Source organism: Aspergillus neoniger, assembly GCF_003184625.1.
Source record: "Aspergillus neoniger CBS 115656 unplaced genomic scaffold BO87scaffold_23, whole genome shotgun sequence".
Classification (NCBI taxonomy): domain Eukaryota; kingdom Fungi; phylum Ascomycota; class Eurotiomycetes; order Eurotiales; family Aspergillaceae; genus Aspergillus; species Aspergillus neoniger.
This window is the reverse complement of record NW_020291151.1, coordinates 267,835-286,247: the sequence shown is the minus strand read 5'-3', so window position 1 is coordinate 286,247 and position 18,413 is coordinate 267,835. Positions and strand designations below refer to the sequence as shown.

The window sequence follows — 18,413 nt, the reverse complement described above, 5'->3', positions numbered from 1 at the left end:
CAAAGTCATAGATGGATAGATAGTATAGATAAGGTATCAATGCTGTCTGTGTGTGTGTGTGTGTGTGTGTGTGTGTGTGTGTGTGTGCATGCGTGTGTGCATAGTTATCTTCATCGTGTCATGTCATGTCATGTCAATAAAAAAGCAGGCAAACTCCGCGAAGTCAAGTCAAGTCATTACTACATACACCTCATCAATCGTCAATCTCCCAAATGTAATTTGTATGCTGCGCTCCCATCTCGTCCATCAGCCACTGCCTCCGCCTAATCGACTGCGTACCCACCCCGTAAACCCTCCGGACCCCTCTCCTCGACTACTCCGACGTTGCTGTTGTTGTTCTGGGCCCTCTGAGCCCGACCATGGTGATGACCATGAGGAGAATGACTGCGAGCTCCAACCCGATGGTGATGCAGCGTCTCGCGCTGCTGATGGTTGGGTCCGTTCGCGCTCCGGACTGTCGGGGATAACTACTGGGTTGCCGCTTGTGCCCTCTGCTGCCGGTCTGTTTCCGGGAGGACTGTTGGCGCCTTCGGTTCTGCAAGCTGTTAGAGAGGGTTTGCGTGATGAAGCAACATAGGGTAGGGATCTTACTGGGGCGCATCAATGCTTCGTCGACAGTGCGGACACGTGTTGTGCTGGTTCAGCCACAGCTCGATGCAGCTGTAGTGAAACCAATGGCTGCAAGGTAGCACCGTGACCTCAGTCCCTAGCTCCACCGTGTCCATGCAAATCGAGCATTCTGCTCGACCTTCGCTCCCCAGCATCTCCTCGTCAACCTTCTTCTTCGGCAGCGATTGGATCGCACTGGGCGGGGCTGGTGGTGGCGCTCCGCGGTTGGCGTTCTGTTCCATCAGCTGAGAGATCACGCGGTCCAGCTCCTCCTGCGAGTATACTGCGTCCCCATGACGATCGAAGTTTAGCAACGTGGACAGCATGGCGAGGGGATTCGGCCCCGTCATCACCCGGACGCCGCCAGTGCCACCTGCCTGTGTGTTGGTGCCGAAATCCGAGCGGAACAGCTCCAAGATACTGATAATCATTAGCCCTGCAATATGAAGCAACGTCATCGGCAGCACCTACTCGCCCAGAGTCCGCAGAGGATTATTCACCGGTTGCGGACCATCCGCATCTCGCGGGTGCAGACCGCCGTCCCGCGTGCCGGTCCGGCCCTCCGCCTCGATGTCAAAGGCAAAAGATCCCAGTGTCCTCCCGCGGTCGCGATCTGTGCCTGACGCTTGAGCTTGGCCGCCTGGGCGATTTTGCTGTCGGTAGGTGCTTGCGAGACCATGGAAGATGCTATCTAGACCCTGCACCATCGGCATTAGTGGATCGGGATTTGCCTGTCGCTGTTGGGTCGGAGGTGACCCCCCTCGGAGGCCATGGGTATAGGTTGTGGTGGAAAAGGTGAAGCGGCCGTCCGGAGACCGATAGGTGCGATGGGTGAATCCATTCCCATGTCCGGGACCCCAGCCTTGATCGAGATCATCATCTTCCTCCTGGTGTGCCCAGGGGTTGTGGTCTGCCCATGGATTCGGGGAGCGGGCGTTGGCCGCGGCGGGGGGCGAGGGGGGTCGGTGGAATGAGGGCGGGGGCTCGGCGTCGGGATCTGGCGGGATTTCGATCTGGGATGGTCAGATAGGGTTGCATGGAAGTGATAGCGGAAGAGATCGTACAATTTCAGTAAAGTCTGACTCGCAGTGCGGACAGATCATGCCCTGAGCTTCGCGCAGCCAGACGCCGCCACAAGCATGGCAGAACATGCGGTCCCCCACGTCGGCCATGGCGATCCGGAATCCAACGGCGAAACGAGGCGTGGATGAGAGGGGGACAATAGAAAGGTGGGGTGGAAGGTTGTCACCGTAGACACTAGTCAGATGGTGGTGCAGGAGACAAGATCTGACGAATCAATCAGGCAGAAGGGATGTTGCAGTGATGGTGGTTAATAGTTCGAGAGCAGCAGCAGCAGCGCAATGCAGCGTCATTCATGGCTCGTTGGGCACGCATTCGTTCATCCACAAGGGCCACGGGCGTGACGGGGACAAAGATTTAGAGCATGGGAATCATCCGACGGGTAGATATGCTAGATATCAGAAAGATACCGACATCAGATGACAGCAAGAGAAAGAATGGAGAGAAGATGGAGGAAAGTAAGAGAAAAGCAGGAAAGAAGAAGCGACTCGGGATGACGTTAGCCACCTGTGGCGCAGCTGAAGGTAAAGTAGTAGTGGTAGTAGTGATAGCATCCATTAACATTAATCACGCATCCAATCTTGCTGTCAGAACGCCCCAATGCAAGAATAAAAACACCCGAACAGCCTTATTTACACTCATGCACCCAGAACAATCAATTCACAGTCGCTGCCATCCCTCAGCGTCTCTTTGCCCCCCGCATCACCAATCCACCCACTACGCCGGCCGCCAGCGCCAGCCCACCCACGATGGCAATACCCATCAGGCCCTCCTTGGACACTTTTTCATCGATGAGCTGGCCTAGACTAGCGGCCTGCAGGTTCCCGGGTTCCTTATCACGCAGTAGATCGTTGTACCGACGGGCTTCGCCGTAGTTACCGAGCTTGTAGTTGCCCAGCGCGAGGTAGTACAGACATTCGCGACGTCGTTCAGGCGCAGCGCGGAAGATCTCCGACAGCAGACGAACACCCTCTTGTTGTTCGACCCGAGCGTTGGATTTAATCAGACCCTATACATGCCGTCAGCCGAATGGACTTGCATCGGGATATCTGCCGGTCCCTACCCAGGCGTAGTTGAACTTGGTCTGAATTCCCACGTAGTCACCTTCCTTCTCATACTGGGCGCGGAGCACCTGAAGTTCCGCTGGTTTTAGCGGACTGTGCACCGGTTAGCTTCGTGCTGGTTCTGGGGTATTGGTAGAGTATTCGATGGGGGAAAAGCGCTGACCTCTCAGCATCGGCGGCATCTGCATGCAGGCAGTTAGCGGAGGGAGAGGGACCAGCACCAACGGGGAGAGAAATACTCACAAGGAAGATTAGAGCCCATTCTGAAGAAATATCGATGTATCTGGTGGGAAGACGAAGACTTTTGGCCGGCAGCGACAAGAGAAGATTCGGAATCATGGCCGGGGCTGCCTGGCGTCACGCGCTGTGGCGGTGCGTGCGGCGGTGGCGGTTGCTCCAACAACAAACATCTCTCCACTTCCGGAGTGTATTTGCTGCCATTGCTATCAGTACTACAAGGTCGATATCTAACATTACAACGTATATACTCCTGGATCTACTGTCATCATGCTGCTCGACGAGAATCCCGCTGGTGTATGTCGCTTTCACCCCTTAATCATGCTTATTGCTGACTCTCCAGCTCATCAACCACACCATCGGCAACTTCAACATCCACCCCGATAAACAAGCCGTCACCCGCATCAATGACTCGCTCGCTGCGCTACAGCAATCGCGTGAGTTGCGCACGCGCGAAGCCGAATCAGCTTTGCGCAAGCTCTCCCGGCACCTGTCCGCCCTGACGGCCCAACATGAGGAGGCCGTGACGGCGCATGACTCCGGCAAGCACGCCGCGGAGATGGTCGAGCTGGACACGAAGAAATTCCGTATTGCCAAGTCAGCTACCGAGCTGGAGATTGAGAGTGAGCGGCTAGAGGGCGAGCTGGAGATGTTGAAGGAGCGACTGGCCGATCTGGAGGCGCAGGGGTTGGAAGGCGATGAGCCGACGCGCCGGGAGCGTGAGATGGATGATGCGACGCTGTGAGTACCTTCTCATAGAAAGTATATACGCCGACTAACTATTTTATAGGCTGCGATTGAAAATCTACCGGTCTCTAGGAGTGGACATCGAGGCCGACGACGCGGGCAACTTCACCAAGGCGGTGATCCGCAATAGTCGCAAGGGCGATGTGCATGTGGTGAACATTGACCCGAAGTTCTCGCGGTTCTTCTATTCAAACTACTTCTGGTCGACGATGCAGGGATAGATGCGTTGGGTGAGGATGGACAATTTGGACGGCGTTTACGGATATACCCTGGCTTGATATGACAATACTATGACTACTATTACATTCTATACATTAAACTATGCTCTATACACACGTAGACTAACATCTCCCCAACTCCCCTCTCACAACCTCCCTCTCCTCCTCACTCAACCCACTCACCCTCCCATCCCTAGCATACAACAACGGCTTCTCAAACGGAAACAACCGTTCCACGACCCCCAGCACCTCCTCCCACCTCTCTTCCCCAACACCCCACAACTCAAACCACCTCCTCTGCATAACCTCCATCCTCTCCACCACTTCATCCACCCCCGGAACTTCCTCCCCATCCCACGTCACCCTCGCCTCCGCATCCTGCTCACCAGCATCAGCACGATAAACAACCCCGACCCCCAACCCATCCCCGACAACCCCCTCGACCCTCTCATTCCAAAGTACCTGCCTCACCCTCCCCTCCAACCCAACAAGGCACCAAACCAACGGAAACCGACTCCTAGTCAGCGCTTCCCGCACGCCTCTCGTCGCCTCCCTCGGACTAACCAGCATCCCGATGACGCCTGTCCCGCGCCATCCCACCGGCGCCGATGCGAACGTGCCCTCGAGTTCGCGAACGATATTAGGCCCGAGTTTCGTCTTGAGCGCTTTGCATTGCACGAGCACGCGCGGCGGGTGTTCGTGTGCGGGGAGGTGCCAGGTTCCGACGAGGTCTGTGCCGGCGTCGGAGCGGCCGCCGGTGCGGTGGAGGAGGAGCGCGGAGGAGCGGAGGGTGGATTGGATGGTGTATTCGTAGTGGGTGCCGATGTAGGTTGTGCTTGTGGGAGGGAGGGAGGTGCGTGAGGCGTGGGCGAGGAAGGAGGGGAGTGTGGTGTGGGATGATGAGGATGGGGGGATTGGGGGGTGGGGGAGTTTGTAGAGACGGCGGGTTAGGGGGGATAGTGTTGTCATTCTTTCTCTCTTATAATAAGAGACTGTAGAGGTGCATTGGATGCGTGTGTGTATACTGTTGTTAATTGAGTACTAGTATTTACCGAAATAAATGGCGGAGTAGATTGAGATAGACGTACCTGGAGAGGAGAAGAGTAGAAGTTGGGGAAATACTTTAAATTTTGGGGTTTATCGGGCGGAATTCAAACTTATCGGGGAGCGGAGATTAGCTTAAGCTCTCTCTCTCATTTCACTTCTTCACTCTCCACTCCACCATCACCTATCGTCACTAGTTGTACAATCCTCACAACTACACTACTCTACTGTCCACTACAGTACAGCCACAAACAAACCAACAAGAAATAGACGAGAGAAAAAAACACAATGGCAGACATCCTCACGCAACTCCAAACCTGCCTGGACCAGGTACAACAACCCCATCCATCCCCTCAACCCAGACCCAACTAACCCAACCCAACTTAACACAGCTCGCAACCCAATTCTACGCAACCCTCTGCTACCTCACAACCTACCACGACAACATCCCCGCGACGCCGCCCCCAACATCCACAACGCCGAGCGCCGCACCCCTCCTCGCAAAAATTCCCAAGAACGCATCAACACCCCCGGTGCCCGCGTCCGCGCCCCAAGCAGCACAATCCCAATCGCAAGCGTCGCCGCCACCACCCGACAGCACCAACCCCCCGGGCCAGGGACAGAATGCAGACAACCAACAGCAACAAAACGCAGATGGGACAGCAGAAGGGTTACCTGCGCCGGACAGCCCCGCTACGTTTGCTGCGCGACAGAGGGAGTTGGCGCGGGATTTGGTGATTAAGGAGCAGCAGATTGAGTACTTGATTAGTGTGTTGCCCGGGATTGATAGTAGCGAGGCGGAGCAGGAGAGAAGGATTCGGGAGCTGGAGGGGGAGTTGAGGGTTGTGGAGGGGGTGAGGGAGGAGAGGAGGAGGGAGTTGGGGGCGTTGAGGAGGAGGTTGGAGGGGGTTTTGGGGGTGGTGGAGAGGGGGATTTATTCTAGGGGTTAGATTTTTATGATATATGATACTACTAAGTAACTGATGTCTTGTTTTGTTGGGCTGGATATGATGGAGTATGAAGTTGACTTGCGTCTTCTAATTAGCTTAGCTTAGCTTAGCTTTCTTTGTCTTTCTTTCTTCCTTTCCTTTCCTTTCCTCCGTTCTCCTCTATCGTGTATCACGGAATTGACCACATAGCAAAAGGAGATAAGACCAATCAGATCAAATGAATGGGTGGGAAACAAATCCAGATGCATGAAATGAGGGTGAAAAATCCAGGAATGCAGTAAATCAACCAAACGCCTCTCGGGTATCAAACCAGTATTATCAGTATGAGCGCAGCATCTCCTTCTAGTGAATATGGTGCTTCACTAGGGAATGAAGGAATCATCGGTATGTCACCATCACTTGAATAAACTCCGGTATTCGCGCATGCGATGCTCTTGCACCTCCTTCTTGTCCAGCTTGCCCCTGTTCAAGCTCAGATCTGCCAGCTGCTGCTTCTTCTTCGCTAGCTCGAAGATCTTTTCCTCAATACTGCCCTTCATCAAGAACTGTACTGTCGTCACTTCGCGCGTCTGCCCGATGCGATGTACGCGGTCCACGGCCTGCGCCACTGCCGCTGGATTGTACTGCGGCTCCATTATATACACCTTGGACGCCGCTGTCAAGTTCAGACCCACGCCGCCGGCCCCGATCGTCGCCAGGAGCACCGTGATGTCCGGGTTACTGTGAAACTCCTCCAGCGCCTTGCTTCGCGCTGCCAGACTCATCGTCCCATCGAGCCGTGCGAACCCGTTGATGTCGTTGTCGCGCAGCGCAATCTCAATTAAGTCCAGGTGCGACGTCCACGCCGAGAACACCACGCTTTTGATCGGCCGCTCCCCGGGCCCTTGGCTCTTACTCTCCTCGGCTGTTTCCAGGAGCTGCGCCACCAGCGCCTTGGTCTTCGTGTGTGGTCCCTCGTACTCCCCTAACGTCTTTCCGTGTCGTCGGCTCTGTTTGGCTTGCGCCTGATCCACAAGGTATTCCTGCAGTCCACCTACCGTGATCGTGGAATACGAGGCTGGCATCCAGCCATCACACACCTGGCATTTGATATCGTGCGCCGAGCCCACCGGACGGTCGAAAGCGGGTTTCCACCCCGAAAAACAGTCTGGACACAGGACATCGAAGCACGGCAGCAGAATCGCCATGGCTGTTTGCCTGTCGGTCGTGCCATTATCGGAGCTTGGCTCCTCCAGGCGCTTCCCGCATACAGCGCATGTGTCTGCGGAAGTCTCCTGCATGAGTGTAAACATTTCGTAAGCCTTTTTGTCGGTGGCTCCGGCAGCGTCGCCTGCGCCTTCTTCGAGATCGATGGCATCGTGCACGCTCATGCCCTTGATGCGCTTGCGGTCGTCTGGCTCGAGCAGTTCCTTGCCGTGCGCACTGATCTGTCGGAGGATCATCATCGCCTTGAGGATGTGGTGGTACATGCGACCTTTCATCTTGGACTGCTCTTCACCGGCAATCACCCGCATCATGACGTTGGACTCCTTCCGGAAGAACTCGTGCAGCTGTTGTTCCTTCTCCGTAAAGTTGAGCACGATGATCTTATCGTGCCGTGCCGGAAGATCAATCTTGTCCTTTACCCGGCGGAGCGTGAACGAATCTACCAGCACCCGCAAGCTGGCCAGCACTGATGCATCGCCCGTTTTGAACCGACTGAGGATGTGTATTCCGAACCGCCCTCTGTCGTCATAAGGAAAGAGCCCCAGGAACTTGGTGACCGAGAGGAGATCTTCGAGGCGATTCTGGATGGGCGTCCCGGTCACGGACCATCGCCGCTGGGAATTGAGCTTAAAGATGGCCTGAGTCTGCGCTGCACTCTGTTCGCGGATTGTGTGCGCTTCATCCAACACAATGCGGAACATGTTCATCTTGGTTAGAGGGCTGACGCCACGCTTTGCTCCTCGTCCAGACAGCTCGCTGAGGACGATGCTGTACGTGGTTATCACTAGGTCATATTTGGACAATTCTTCCACGTCATTGGTCCGGGTCGGTCCATGGAAAACATAGGACGAAAGCGCATTTTCCTTCAGATGCTCCTTGATCTGATTGGACCAGTTGTTGACAGCGCTGAGAGGTGCCACCAGCAGCGTCGTCTTGGTATTGCGGATGCCCGGCAAGCTGCGGACAAGCTCGGGATCTGGGATCAGATCCGCCCACTGGTTGGCCTCCTCTAGGGAAGACAGAACTAGGGAGAGAATGCTCAGGGTCTTACCCAGCCCCATCATGTCCGCCAGCAGTCCTCCCAGACTCTGTGGAGGCTCTTCATCTAGCACCATCCCGCTGATGATTTCACGGTACCGCCTCTTGCCATTCTGGCGATAAACCACCCGCCAGAGCGAGTTATTGTCCGCCTCCTTGGGCCCAAACCTGCGTGGCTTTTCCTTCTCTGTCATGAACCAAAGTGCCTGCTTCTGATGCCGAAGCAACGGCGTGTTCAAAGAAGACGGAGGGTCCATTTCGGGCAAATTGTCGGCGCTCTGCAGCTGATCGAACATTTTCATCACGGCGTCGTTTACTTCTTCGGCTGTTCGCACTTCATAGTTGACTCCCACCCGGCCCCTCGCAGCTGCCGCAGGCAGCATCGCCGCTTGAGCCCGTCGCCTCTCTGCATGTGGATTGTGCACAGGAACGCCCTGTTCCACCGAAAATGGCGTCCCCAGCCAGACATTATGCTGACCCAGATGTTTCCCCACAAGCTCTGCATCCTTCCTCAGACCATACAGATTGACGGAGGCTCGGTATGCATATGAGCAAGGCGCCCAGGGCCACTCGTCGTCTTTTCTCCTCCGGACGTCCAAACGGGCGGTGATATTTACCTTCAGAGCCGGCGAATCGAGGAGCGGAACGACGACCGACGCTGTTTTCGCATCAACCGTCCCGAATATCTTTCCGTTGGGGTCTGACACTTCGATCCGGTTGTTCTGGCCCGGTTGGCGATGCACGCCTAGCTTCATGGAAGGCCAGTCATGCGTGGAGTCGCCAAAGATAGTCTGTGACGAAGGCTTAGGAACCAACTGCGCCTGAATCGTAGCATTCTCAATCTTCCCATAGCAGACCCGCTGAAGACTGAGGTCATTTGAGCCGGTGACCTGCACATCGTCGTCATCAGTCGCTGGCCCTGACGCATCTAATATAAAGTCAGCATATTATGTCAACCCACATATCCATCATCCTACCAGTAGTCAAGTCAACGACATCAGGCAGCACGGCCGGGGAATTCGAATTCGAACGACCATCCTTCATCCAATTGCCCAAGCCCGTATTGCCCACGCCTGTGAACTTGTGGTTCACAGACCCTGGCCCATTCTCTTCTACTTTGACCCTCTTGTATAGCTGGCTCGAACGCCCCTCCACCCCGTACATATTCTCAATTAAACTCCCGTGGCGCGTCTCATCCAGCTGTTCCGATGACCGTTTCCCGTCCGTCCGCTCTTCGAACTGAGCACTAGCAAACTCCACATCCAGCGCGGGTTCCAAACTCGCCTCCTGCTGCTGCGGCGACGAACTCCCGGTATCGCGGGTACTCGGCGACCTTGTAGATAGTGACTGCGATCTGGACTTTGACCTGGGGCTCGCCCGCTGCGACGGCTGACGGCGCCGGGGACTTAGAAGCCGCTGCACTGCGGAGGCGGTTCCCGCGGGCGGCGCAACGACAGTGCGCTGAGGCGAGGACGACGGATCCTGTTGGGCGCTTGTTCCTACTAGAAGAGAAAGTGAGTTTTCGTTGGTGTCTGAGTCGATGGGGTCATCTGGAGGGGAGGGGCAACGCAGCGAGGCAGGCAAGGAGTATTGACGGTTGTGGTGATGGTCCTCTTGGTGATGGTCACTGGGTCCATCGCTCCAGCGATCCGATGGGGTTCGAGTGGGATCCGGGGAGTTACCATTGTTTTTCTGCTGCTGCTGTTGAAGCTGTTTCTTGTAGGCCCGCGGGTCCAGGAGCATGGCGGCGTGGGAAGCCATGATTCGATACTGGATGCAGGTGCCCGAGACACGCGTGCGACGTAGAGTGTTAGGCCCAGTGACTGATCACGGATCGGATGAGACGATGGCGGGGAGACTGGGAGGGACATCTAGATCGGTTCGAAAGAAAGTCGGGATTGCCTGCTGCAGGTGGAGGGAAAGGCTGGGCTGAGCATCCAACAGAGAGAGAGAGAGAGAGAGCTACTCGGAGGGCGGCAGTCCGGTTAGTTGGTGGTGGTGGTAGTAGTGGTGGTGGTAGCCTTGGTGGTGGCGGCGTAGGGATGAGCGTCAAGTGAGAGAGTGTGTGAGGGGGAGCTCAGATCTCTTCCATCTTACGGCCAGGATGAAATGATCGGCCGGGCAAGAGGAAGCGCCGAAAGAAGCAAGCCAGTTATGATGGTAGAGTGAGGAATGACAGAGGAAAGAAGAGAGAGAGTAACTAGATAATTAGTAGGAAGTATCAATCTAGTTGCTTGACCGTGACGAGGAACCACCGATACATGATAAGATTGCGGGTCTTCCTCGGTCGGCGCTGTTTCAGTGCCCACTTTTCACCTGCGGATATTCGTCTGATATCAATATCTAGATTTCTATATAACTAGGATAATAAGAGGTCTGACTTTCCCAAAAATCTAAAGCACTCTTACACCATCGCTGACTTTGTATTAGAATTCTAAATGTACTTCAAAAACTATATACTGGTGTATTATGTATAAGGTAGACAGACAAGGAGGCAACCGCCCAAAAATCCCTCGCGAAGATCAACTTCCATTTCTATGACTAAACCATCAAGATTTTTCCAACAAGGACCAGACCCTGCAAAAGAACTCCTCATGCCAGGTTATCATGATACACGCTAAATAAAAGAAGAGAAGAAGAATGTGAAGAAGAATGGAAAGATGAGATGGGACCTGCGCCGATAGAGAGCAGATCCTGACTGATCGCAAGCAAACAACCGGGTTAACACCAGGTAAACACCGGGTTCTTGCTCTTAACTGCTTCTAGTCGCTCGACAATCACCTTGCGCTGGTTGCCCTCCATTCCCTCTGCGGCGGCATATCCCAGGTCGCCTTCCAGGTCGTCGCTACTCCAGATCAAATGCGCCTGCCCGCGCGCACTGGACACCGAACTGTGCTTCTGGTGCCGGTGGCCCGGGCGGGGAGGGAGTGTCGCCCAGCTTCGGTCTAGGCCTCGTCCCTGGCTCAGCTCGTCAATGCTGTCGCGCCCAAATCGATAGTCGCCCATCGTAGCAGGGCTGCCGGACTGGGCCCGAGCATGTCCCGAGCTGGACCCGCGCCCGCGGGAGAGCTCGAATCGGTTCGGATTAGGTAGCTCATTTGGAGGAGAACTCAACCCCAGCAGGTCAACATCAGGGCCAGTACCAAACGACATAGCGGCGCCAATGTCCATCTCCTCGTTGTCGGGATCGTAGCTGGCGTGTTTATCGTAATGTTCATAGCTCTTCACCTTCCGTTTCTGCGCATCAGTGGACGGCCCGCGGAGGGGGATCGCGACTGGAACATCCACCAAGTCATCCCAGACGCACACACGCGTCCGTCGTGTCAACTCCAGCGGACCATGATCGGGGTGCTTCAGCGTTTCCACTACGTTCCAGGCTTGCCCCTTCATGACTGCAATCTGTCGAGCAAACATGCTCTCTTTGAAATCGGAATCCTGCGAAAATACCCGCCGGAGGGCCATTTGAGTCCCGCTCCACCAGGCCGTCGAGGTAAGAAGGGGCAGAAAATGGTCGCGAGTTTTCTGCGAAAACGGCTGACCGATCAAAGAAACCGGAAGGAATAGCCAGCCGAACGGGAAGCTTCGCCACTGTGACAGGTTAGTAGGGTTTGTGACATCGCGTTGTTATCAAGACGGTGGACTTACGGCGTCCGGATGCTTCCATGGCCACGACAAGCTGTTATCAATGGCTCCGATCTGAACGGTCACCTGAGGGTCGGTTGCGTTCAATGGGGTCCCAGTACGGCTAACGGCAACCATTGCTTCACGTCGCCGATAAGGATGCTGAGCTGCACTCGTTCCGTTGGAGTTGACAGAAACGGGACGAGCAGGCGGCATATCTTCATCATCCTCTTGTGTTTGAGCTCCATTGGGCTTGGGCGGGTCAGCGACAATGGAAACCTCTTCAGTCTTCCAATCGATCTTGATCATCCAGTTATCCAATCCACGATCTGTGTTCCGCATGATATAGTCGAGAATCACAAGCTTCTCCAGTTCTTCCCGGAACGACTGCTTCAAGCCTTCCGTCCAGTAGAACCGCCGTTCTCGGCTTTCCTCGCGGGGGGATGGCGTGCGCGCCTGACCGTCTTCATATTCTTCTTCGTCCTCGTCATCGGAATGGACGCCGGAGGGGCGGCAAGCTTCACTCCACGGCCGCTTCTTGCGCTTCGGGGCATCCTCCGCTCGGAAACCAGTGTTGGTCTGATCTGGCCAAGGGTGGTCTCGCAGGAAGAGGTTCGCATCCTTGTAGCCCTTCAAAAAGACCTGGAAACTGCCTGCTTTTGGAGGAAGCGGCCTCTTGCCCATCCAAGCCTTCCTGCGGTCCCAGAAATCGTAGAAAAAGGATTTCGAAGATAGCCAAACAATATCGGTGTAAGGGACAAGGTTCGTGTGAAGACGCGAGTCGAGAACATACGCCGCGGCTTCCGAGACATACGACAGATTAGGAATCAGGCATGCCCGGCCAAAGAAACAGGGGAATAAGTTTCGGTGGATCCATTTGGTCCACTTCGGGTTGCGGGATGCATATGGTTCCTCATCCTTGGGCTTGAACACTCCCACAACTTTACCCTCGGCATTGCGCGCAAAGTAACTACCAGAGCTTCCTTGAGAGATCATCCTCGGATGGACACCCATCTCAATGGCTATCCGGACACTCTCCACGACTTCCTCGAACTCGTCCCGGGCTCTGCGCGCAGCCCCCTCGATCTCATCCGACTCAAGGGCTTCCGCAGAGATGGGCCGTACTCCGTCGGGAGCCTGGAAGACAGAGTGATAGATCTCCAGCTTCTCCTCCTCGAAGGTCTTGCCCTTAACACGGTTGATCTTGAACTTGGAGGCGATCTCCTCCGCCCACCGTTCGAGACGGGCATTGATGGCCTTGATGTCGACCCCGGAATTCCTCCGTCCTCGGCGATAGTGGCCACTCAGTCGTCGACGGTGTTCGGGAGGTGTGGACAGGCCGGCGGCCTGCATCTGGGCTCGGGAGGAGATGGGAGCATATCGGGGGGCGGACTGGGAAATCGTGCTGGGGGCGTGTAGGTCGTCATCGTCGGAATAATCGTACAAGTCATTGGCTCTATCCTCCTCCTCTTGAGCCAAGCGGGCGTAACCCGAGGTCGCTGGCCGATTACTTTTGGGCATAGTGAATGGAAGCGAGATAGTTTATAAAATAATGGGACAAGTCGAGTCGGGAGGCAACCACTTTCGGACCATATGAAGGCGACGGGGCAAGGGAAAGAATTAAGGTAGGAGGTGGATAATGAACGGCGAGAAGGGGAAGGATGATTGATAAACAAACTCAAGCCATTACTGGATTAGAGACGAGTAAAGACAAAGTAGAAGCGATAGTCCCCGACCACGGAGAGGTAGGGAGAGCGACAGAGAGAGGGAGGGAGGGAGAGAGCAGATTCCAAGAATCCAGAGCCGGAGAGAGAGTTCGAGGCAGCGCCGCTGTCATCTTGAAGAAGTGGCCGCTCGCCGCAATTACCACTCGTACCGTCACCGTACCACCAATTACGGCGGCTTAGTCAAGCACATGGCAGTCAGGGTCCAAATCAGCCACACCCCGGATACCATACCATACCGCACCGCCACCACTGGTCGTATCGTGCCGCTGGGATCCACTCGAGCTTCACGGAAGCCCCTGAATTATCGATGGCTCGCAACGCGATGCTTTTCCCCGGAGAAGGAATAGACGTTTTCTGGGGGAGGGGAGAGATACCAAGAAGGTTGCTGCTCAATTAGAGCTGTCAATTCCCCTCTGATCCAGAGAGTCAGTGGGTTGAGCGAGAAAGCACAACAAACTACTACTTCACTCCGCAGTCTCTGTTTCTACAAATAGTAACAGCCATGCTCTGTTCAATTGAGCCAGATAAATCGGGGTCTTATGGTTGATACTTGTCGTCCAGTTCATCGACCACAGCTACTGCCATTGACCCCGTGCAGACACTGGCAGCCGTTTTCCAGCACTTCCACTCCACGCGATATGCGCGCCATGGCTTCGTCCCTCCAACGAGATTATGCTACGATCTAAGACATGGACCGATAGAGTAAAACGAGGTGCAGTAGCATGATGTATGAAGAATTGCTATAATGGAGAACGTCAACAGTCGAGTGATTGCGCACCAATCAGCAATACCATGACTGATTCCGATCACAGCAAGCATGAGTCCTGGTCAGCCACTCTGCCGGTCAACTATCGTCTGCTATTGACGCTCAGCTCCACCTCAGCCTCCACTCCACTATAGAAAAGTCGTGAGTGATGATGGTCTCTGGCCATTGAAGGACAAGCTTGAAAGACAAAAGAACACAGGGGCGATCACAGTAAATACTAGGCTGGTGGGAAAGGGGCATGCAGGGGCGCGACAACAACATTGCGAAGATTCATTCCGGGCCCGTCCCGCGCATACTATTAGATAGGCGCATAAACCTTGGAGAGCAGAAGCATAGCATAGCAACAGCCCGGGACTGACTGGGGAGGAGGTGATAAGGAGGAATTCCTACGGGTGACGGATCCCTATCCAAGATTTAATCTGAGTATCCAAGACTCGGCTGGGCCCAGCCAAGCGGCGGTTCCGCAGAGCCATTTCGATAAATAATCGATAGCCTCCGACGCGCGATAGCAGCCCCGATAATCAACCCTCGATCTTCCTTCTCCCTCCCGACCATCCTGTTCCCCTCCAGATTTGTCTCGAATCCCCTTCCCCAAACCCTATCAGCTTCTTTCGCATGATTCCTTTCCGGTCAATCCGCTTGAATCCTTCTGTTTTTCACCTTCTTGTCGCTCCTTTCAGCAATCGCTCCTTGGGTCGACTTGCAGCAACTTGTCCCCGAGACAGCCTTGTGTTGAGATCTTTTACTCCTGGAGTATAATCTCTGATGTCCCTTGGGCCGGACAAAAGCAATTATCAAAAACAAAAAGAAAATCATTTCGGGCTTGGAAAAAGTCTATTGATCGTTTGATCAAAACTGATCAACCAAGAAAAAGTTGAACGACATTCCATATCATTCCTCCCTTTCAGACGTGGCTGGTCCTCTCCAACGGCACCAATCTTTCCTCCCAAACCGTCGTATACCACTCCCGGAACGACGGAAAACCTCCCCTCGAATCGTCTACAATTCGGTCATTTGGGGCCGGATTTCTAGCTAGTTCCCTCCGACAACCTCCACGGTGGCTTCACTCCTGTTCCGGGCGTCGCCCATCGACCCAGCCCTTCGTCCGCCGTCGCCGTCGAACTCGCAGTCTCAAGACTCGAACTACAAACATACTTCCTCCTCGACTGACAGTCAATCGGGGTCACGTCAATCGACTACGGATACTGGCGCGGGAGCATCATCAGCGTCATCGCAGTATTCTGCAACGCTTCCCGAGGCGAGTTCTCTAGATAAATACACCCACAGCCCGAGCAGTAGCAGCAACGGTAGTGCCTTTCCCAGCTCTCTGGGCCCATCTCTGCCTGGACTCTCTGCTTTGGCCTCGGTCGCATCCGCGCCCACTTCCAATCTGCGGTATGTGTACCTAGCAAGAACCTTTCCCTATGCGATGTTGCATAGACGAGACCAGGTGACGGAATGAGAGGGGAATCGCAGTGAAGATCATACGTGATTCCCCTGCCATATCCGAAGGGGCGATATGATAATTTTGAATGCTCACACGCCCAATGCGCCCGTATCTCTGGTTATGCTGACGAGTCTTACGTGTACAGAGCCTCGAGTAGCAATGCGCAGCCCAGTATGGCCAATATGACATACGCGACATCTTCTCCGGCTGCCACTACTGGTGGGCAGGGCAATAATCCTGTAAGTTACTGAAACGATCTTATCATCGGAGGACGATGGTTTTTATCGAGCTACGCTGGTTTTGTTGCTTTTTCCTTCTTGCTTTGGGGTGAAATTTTTGGTGTTCAGGGTGACCCTTAATTTCCTGGGTTTCTTTTTCTGTGCCAATCCAATCTGCTGTTATCAGCAGCCGCTGGGGGCTTGGCGCCGCACCACCTGCTCCTTATCGCGCCAGCCCATCAAATCTCTCCCGATCTTATCAACCCAGCGCTCTTCCTCCTCCATCCACTATCAGTCCGCTTCCCCATCTTCTGTCTTTCCCTCCCCTCTCCTTCGCGCAATCCTACTGCTCCAAAAACAATGGCGACCACGTTGGCTGATCACAAACGTCCTCAATTACAGCCTGTGTGCCAGAATTGCGGCACTTCTACGACACCTCTCTGGCGCAGAGACGAACTCGGCTCCGTCCTTTGCAACGCCTGTGGCTTGTTCCTCAAATTACATGGCAGGCCCCGTCCGATAAGCTTAAAGACCGATGTCATCAAGAGTCGCAACCGGGTCAAGACTGCTGGTCAGGGCCCCAAGCGTAAGGTGAGTCGGTCGTCTAGAAAAATTTTCCCTGCCTGTATACTGTCGTCGTGATCCTGAGATAACGGTCGCTAACATCCATATCAATCTCTTATCAGTCCGGCGGCGCTATCGATACAAATGGCTTGTCTACCTCGAGGTCCGAAGCAGGGACGCCGCCCATGGGGTCCCAAGGATACCGTCGCGCGTCGCGGAAGGCATCACCGGGCCATTCCGACCGATCCAACTCACCCGTCTCCCGAACCGAAACGCCTGGTATCCCTTCCATGCAACAACCACACCCGCAGTCGCAACACAATGCCAACATTGCGCCCCAGCACATGTTCGATAGTGTCACAATCGGCGATCATGGTCTCAGCCAGCCGAATGCGCTACCCTCGGTGCAGCCGCGCCAGCCCTCGCCCACGGCGACCTCGGCGGCTGTGGACCGCCATCTCGAGTCACCACAGACCTACGATGGACTGCTCGCAGCCAATACCTCTTTGAAGACTCGCGTGAGCGAATTGGAGTTTATCAATGAACTCTTCCGGGGCCGGGTGACGGAACTGGAGCAGAGCGGCGCGACTGCGCGCCGATCGGAGATGATCGTCCGGGACTCCGAGGTACGACTCCGGCGGTCTCTGGAGGAGGCCCAACGGCGCGAAGACGATCTGAAACGGCGGATATCTGAGCTGGAGCGACAGCTTAGCGAACAGACCTCCTCTGCCAACCCGACGGGCAATGACAGTCCCGGCGAGCCGCTGGCCAAGCGGATGCGGCTGTCCGACGTCGTGGAGCAACCTGCGGAATCGCCGACAAAATCCCCCAAGAGTGTCTAAGGCCTCACGGGAGGGGGGCTTTGTTCGGACGATGGACGCGCATACGTGCGTCGGGCAGCACCGACGTAAACAAATGCGCACACAGTCTGCGGTGCTGCGTTCTCTGATCTTCCCCGGTCTCTTTGATACCCTTTACGAGTCTTGTCATTGGCTGGCTGTATATCGGATTAACTACCTAATTATATCACACAACCTTCTTTTCGAGCCACTTTCCCCCATTCTCTTCTTCTACTCATCCTATTTCTTCCGATATGAGTCGGGGAGAGATTATTCTGCGCCTGCACCAACCTCCTCATCCCAGCCCGACCGCACAAAAAACCCCTCAGAAAGAGAGAAAAAAAGAAAAGGACCTGTAAAGGGTTTACATGTGTTCAAAGTAATTCGTGTTATTATTAACTCCCTGAATCTAACTACTGTCTTCTTCCAACATTGTCTATCGTAATACCGATCATCCGATGCAACAGTACCGAGTGACCACATACTATACTTCCGAAGGCGGAAGGAAACCTTCACAGTATCCCCATTGTAACCCAACCTAACCTAATCCTTAAGACCACCGACCCTATATCATCCCACTTTAATGATGAAACCCCCAACCTGGGCATCTCATCTCATCTCATTACTCCACTCCGTCGATCCGATTCCTTCCTTATCAGTGCGATGGACGAAGTGCACTGGTCACGAGTCCGGAGTACCCGGAATTGTACCCGACCTCCTTACAATGCAATCTGCAATCTGCCCTTATCACTGCCCATCACGCAAATCCTCCCTTTATTATTGGCCCAACCTGATTTGTTGTCCGTCGGGGATACGACGTTGATCGGCATCTCCTCACTCAAGGAATTGCTTGTGTATAACCGTAAGCAGATTTTCATCCTATCTATGATCTATCTATACTTCTATATAGGGTAATCTGGCCCTTGGGGGTTGCTTATTACCCGGATTCCCGACGGTCGGGGGTGTGCTGATTGGAGGGTTCCCCGCTTTTGAAGGAGAGGGATGCGGTTATACTAACCTATTGTTGGGTTAATGGGA

General features: G+C 54.6%; 7 protein-coding genes across 7 annotated transcripts; 3 read left to right on the top strand and 4 right to left on the bottom strand.

Annotated features, from left to right (window-relative positions):
• Nucleotides 1-246: 246 nt before the first annotated feature.
• BO87DRAFT_440059 (putative RING finger domain protein) lies at nt 247-1,843 on the bottom strand (the record flags this gene model as incomplete). Its single annotated transcript, XM_025627955.1, has 4 exons — nt 1,674-1,843; nt 1,081-1,622; nt 592-1,029; nt 247-535 (listed from the first exon to the last, which is right to left on the bottom strand). The coding sequence occupies exons 1-4, from the start codon at nt 1,779-1,781 to the stop codon at nt 247-249; spliced, it is 1,377 nt and encodes a 458-aa protein (XP_025478065.1). The 5' UTR covers nt 1,782-1,843.
• A 525-nt stretch (nt 1,844-2,368) lies between these two features.
• BO87DRAFT_362488 (mitochondrial fission 1 protein) lies at nt 2,369-3,060 on the bottom strand (the record flags this gene model as incomplete). Its single annotated transcript, XM_025621638.1, has 4 exons — nt 2,997-3,060; nt 2,917-2,935; nt 2,753-2,846; nt 2,369-2,698 (listed from the first exon to the last, which is right to left on the bottom strand). The coding sequence occupies exons 1-4, from the start codon at nt 3,013-3,015 to the stop codon at nt 2,369-2,371; spliced, it is 462 nt and encodes a 153-aa protein (XP_025478064.1). The 5' UTR covers nt 3,016-3,060.
• A 143-nt stretch (nt 3,061-3,203) lies between these two features.
• BO87DRAFT_338190 (kinetochore Spc24 family protein) lies at nt 3,204-4,032 on the top strand. Its single transcript, XM_025620585.1, has 3 exons — nt 3,204-3,287; nt 3,334-3,731; nt 3,781-4,032. Exons 1-3 carry the CDS (start codon nt 3,261-3,263, stop codon nt 3,956-3,958), a joined length of 603 nt encoding a protein of 200 aa, XP_025478063.1. The 5' UTR covers nt 3,204-3,260; the 3' UTR covers nt 3,959-4,032.
• A 58-nt stretch (nt 4,033-4,090) lies between these two features.
• BO87DRAFT_338187 (uncharacterized protein) lies at nt 4,091-4,982 on the bottom strand (the record flags this gene model as incomplete). The annotated part of the gene is made up of 1 exon (XM_025620584.1): nt 4,091-4,982. A coding segment is annotated over exon 1 (834 nt), but the record flags the coding sequence as incomplete, so codon positions are not given.
• A 257-nt stretch (nt 4,983-5,239) lies between these two features.
• Nucleotides 5,240-5,829, top strand: BO87DRAFT_417265 (med21 domain-containing protein; the record flags this gene model as incomplete). The annotated part of the gene is made up of 2 exons (XM_025626802.1): nt 5,240-5,329; nt 5,392-5,829. Coding segments are annotated over exons 1-2 (480 nt in total), but the record flags the coding sequence as incomplete, so codon positions are not given.
• Nucleotides 5,830-6,344: 515 nt separating this feature from the next.
• BO87DRAFT_408058 (uncharacterized protein) lies at nt 6,345-13,605 on the bottom strand (the record flags this gene model as incomplete). Its single annotated transcript, XM_025626120.1, has 4 exons — nt 11,839-13,605; nt 10,933-11,781; nt 9,171-9,903; nt 6,345-9,121 (listed from the first exon to the last, which is right to left on the bottom strand). The coding sequence occupies exons 1-4, from the start codon at nt 13,333-13,335 to the stop codon at nt 6,345-6,347; spliced, it is 5,856 nt and encodes a 1,951-aa protein (XP_025478060.1). The 5' UTR covers nt 13,336-13,605.
• Nucleotides 13,606-14,288: 683 nt separating this feature from the next.
• On the top strand, nt 14,289-17,789 carry BO87DRAFT_408057 (putative GATA transcription factor (AreB)). Its single transcript, XM_025626119.1, has 6 exons — nt 14,289-14,384; nt 14,552-14,590; nt 15,344-15,702; nt 15,900-15,993; nt 16,375-16,563; nt 16,659-17,789. The coding sequence occupies exons 1-6, from the start codon at nt 14,334-14,336 to the stop codon at nt 17,376-17,378; spliced, it is 1,452 nt and encodes a 483-aa protein (XP_025478059.1). The 5' UTR covers nt 14,289-14,333; the 3' UTR covers nt 17,379-17,789.
• The last annotated feature ends 624 nt before the right edge of the window (nt 17,790-18,413 follow it).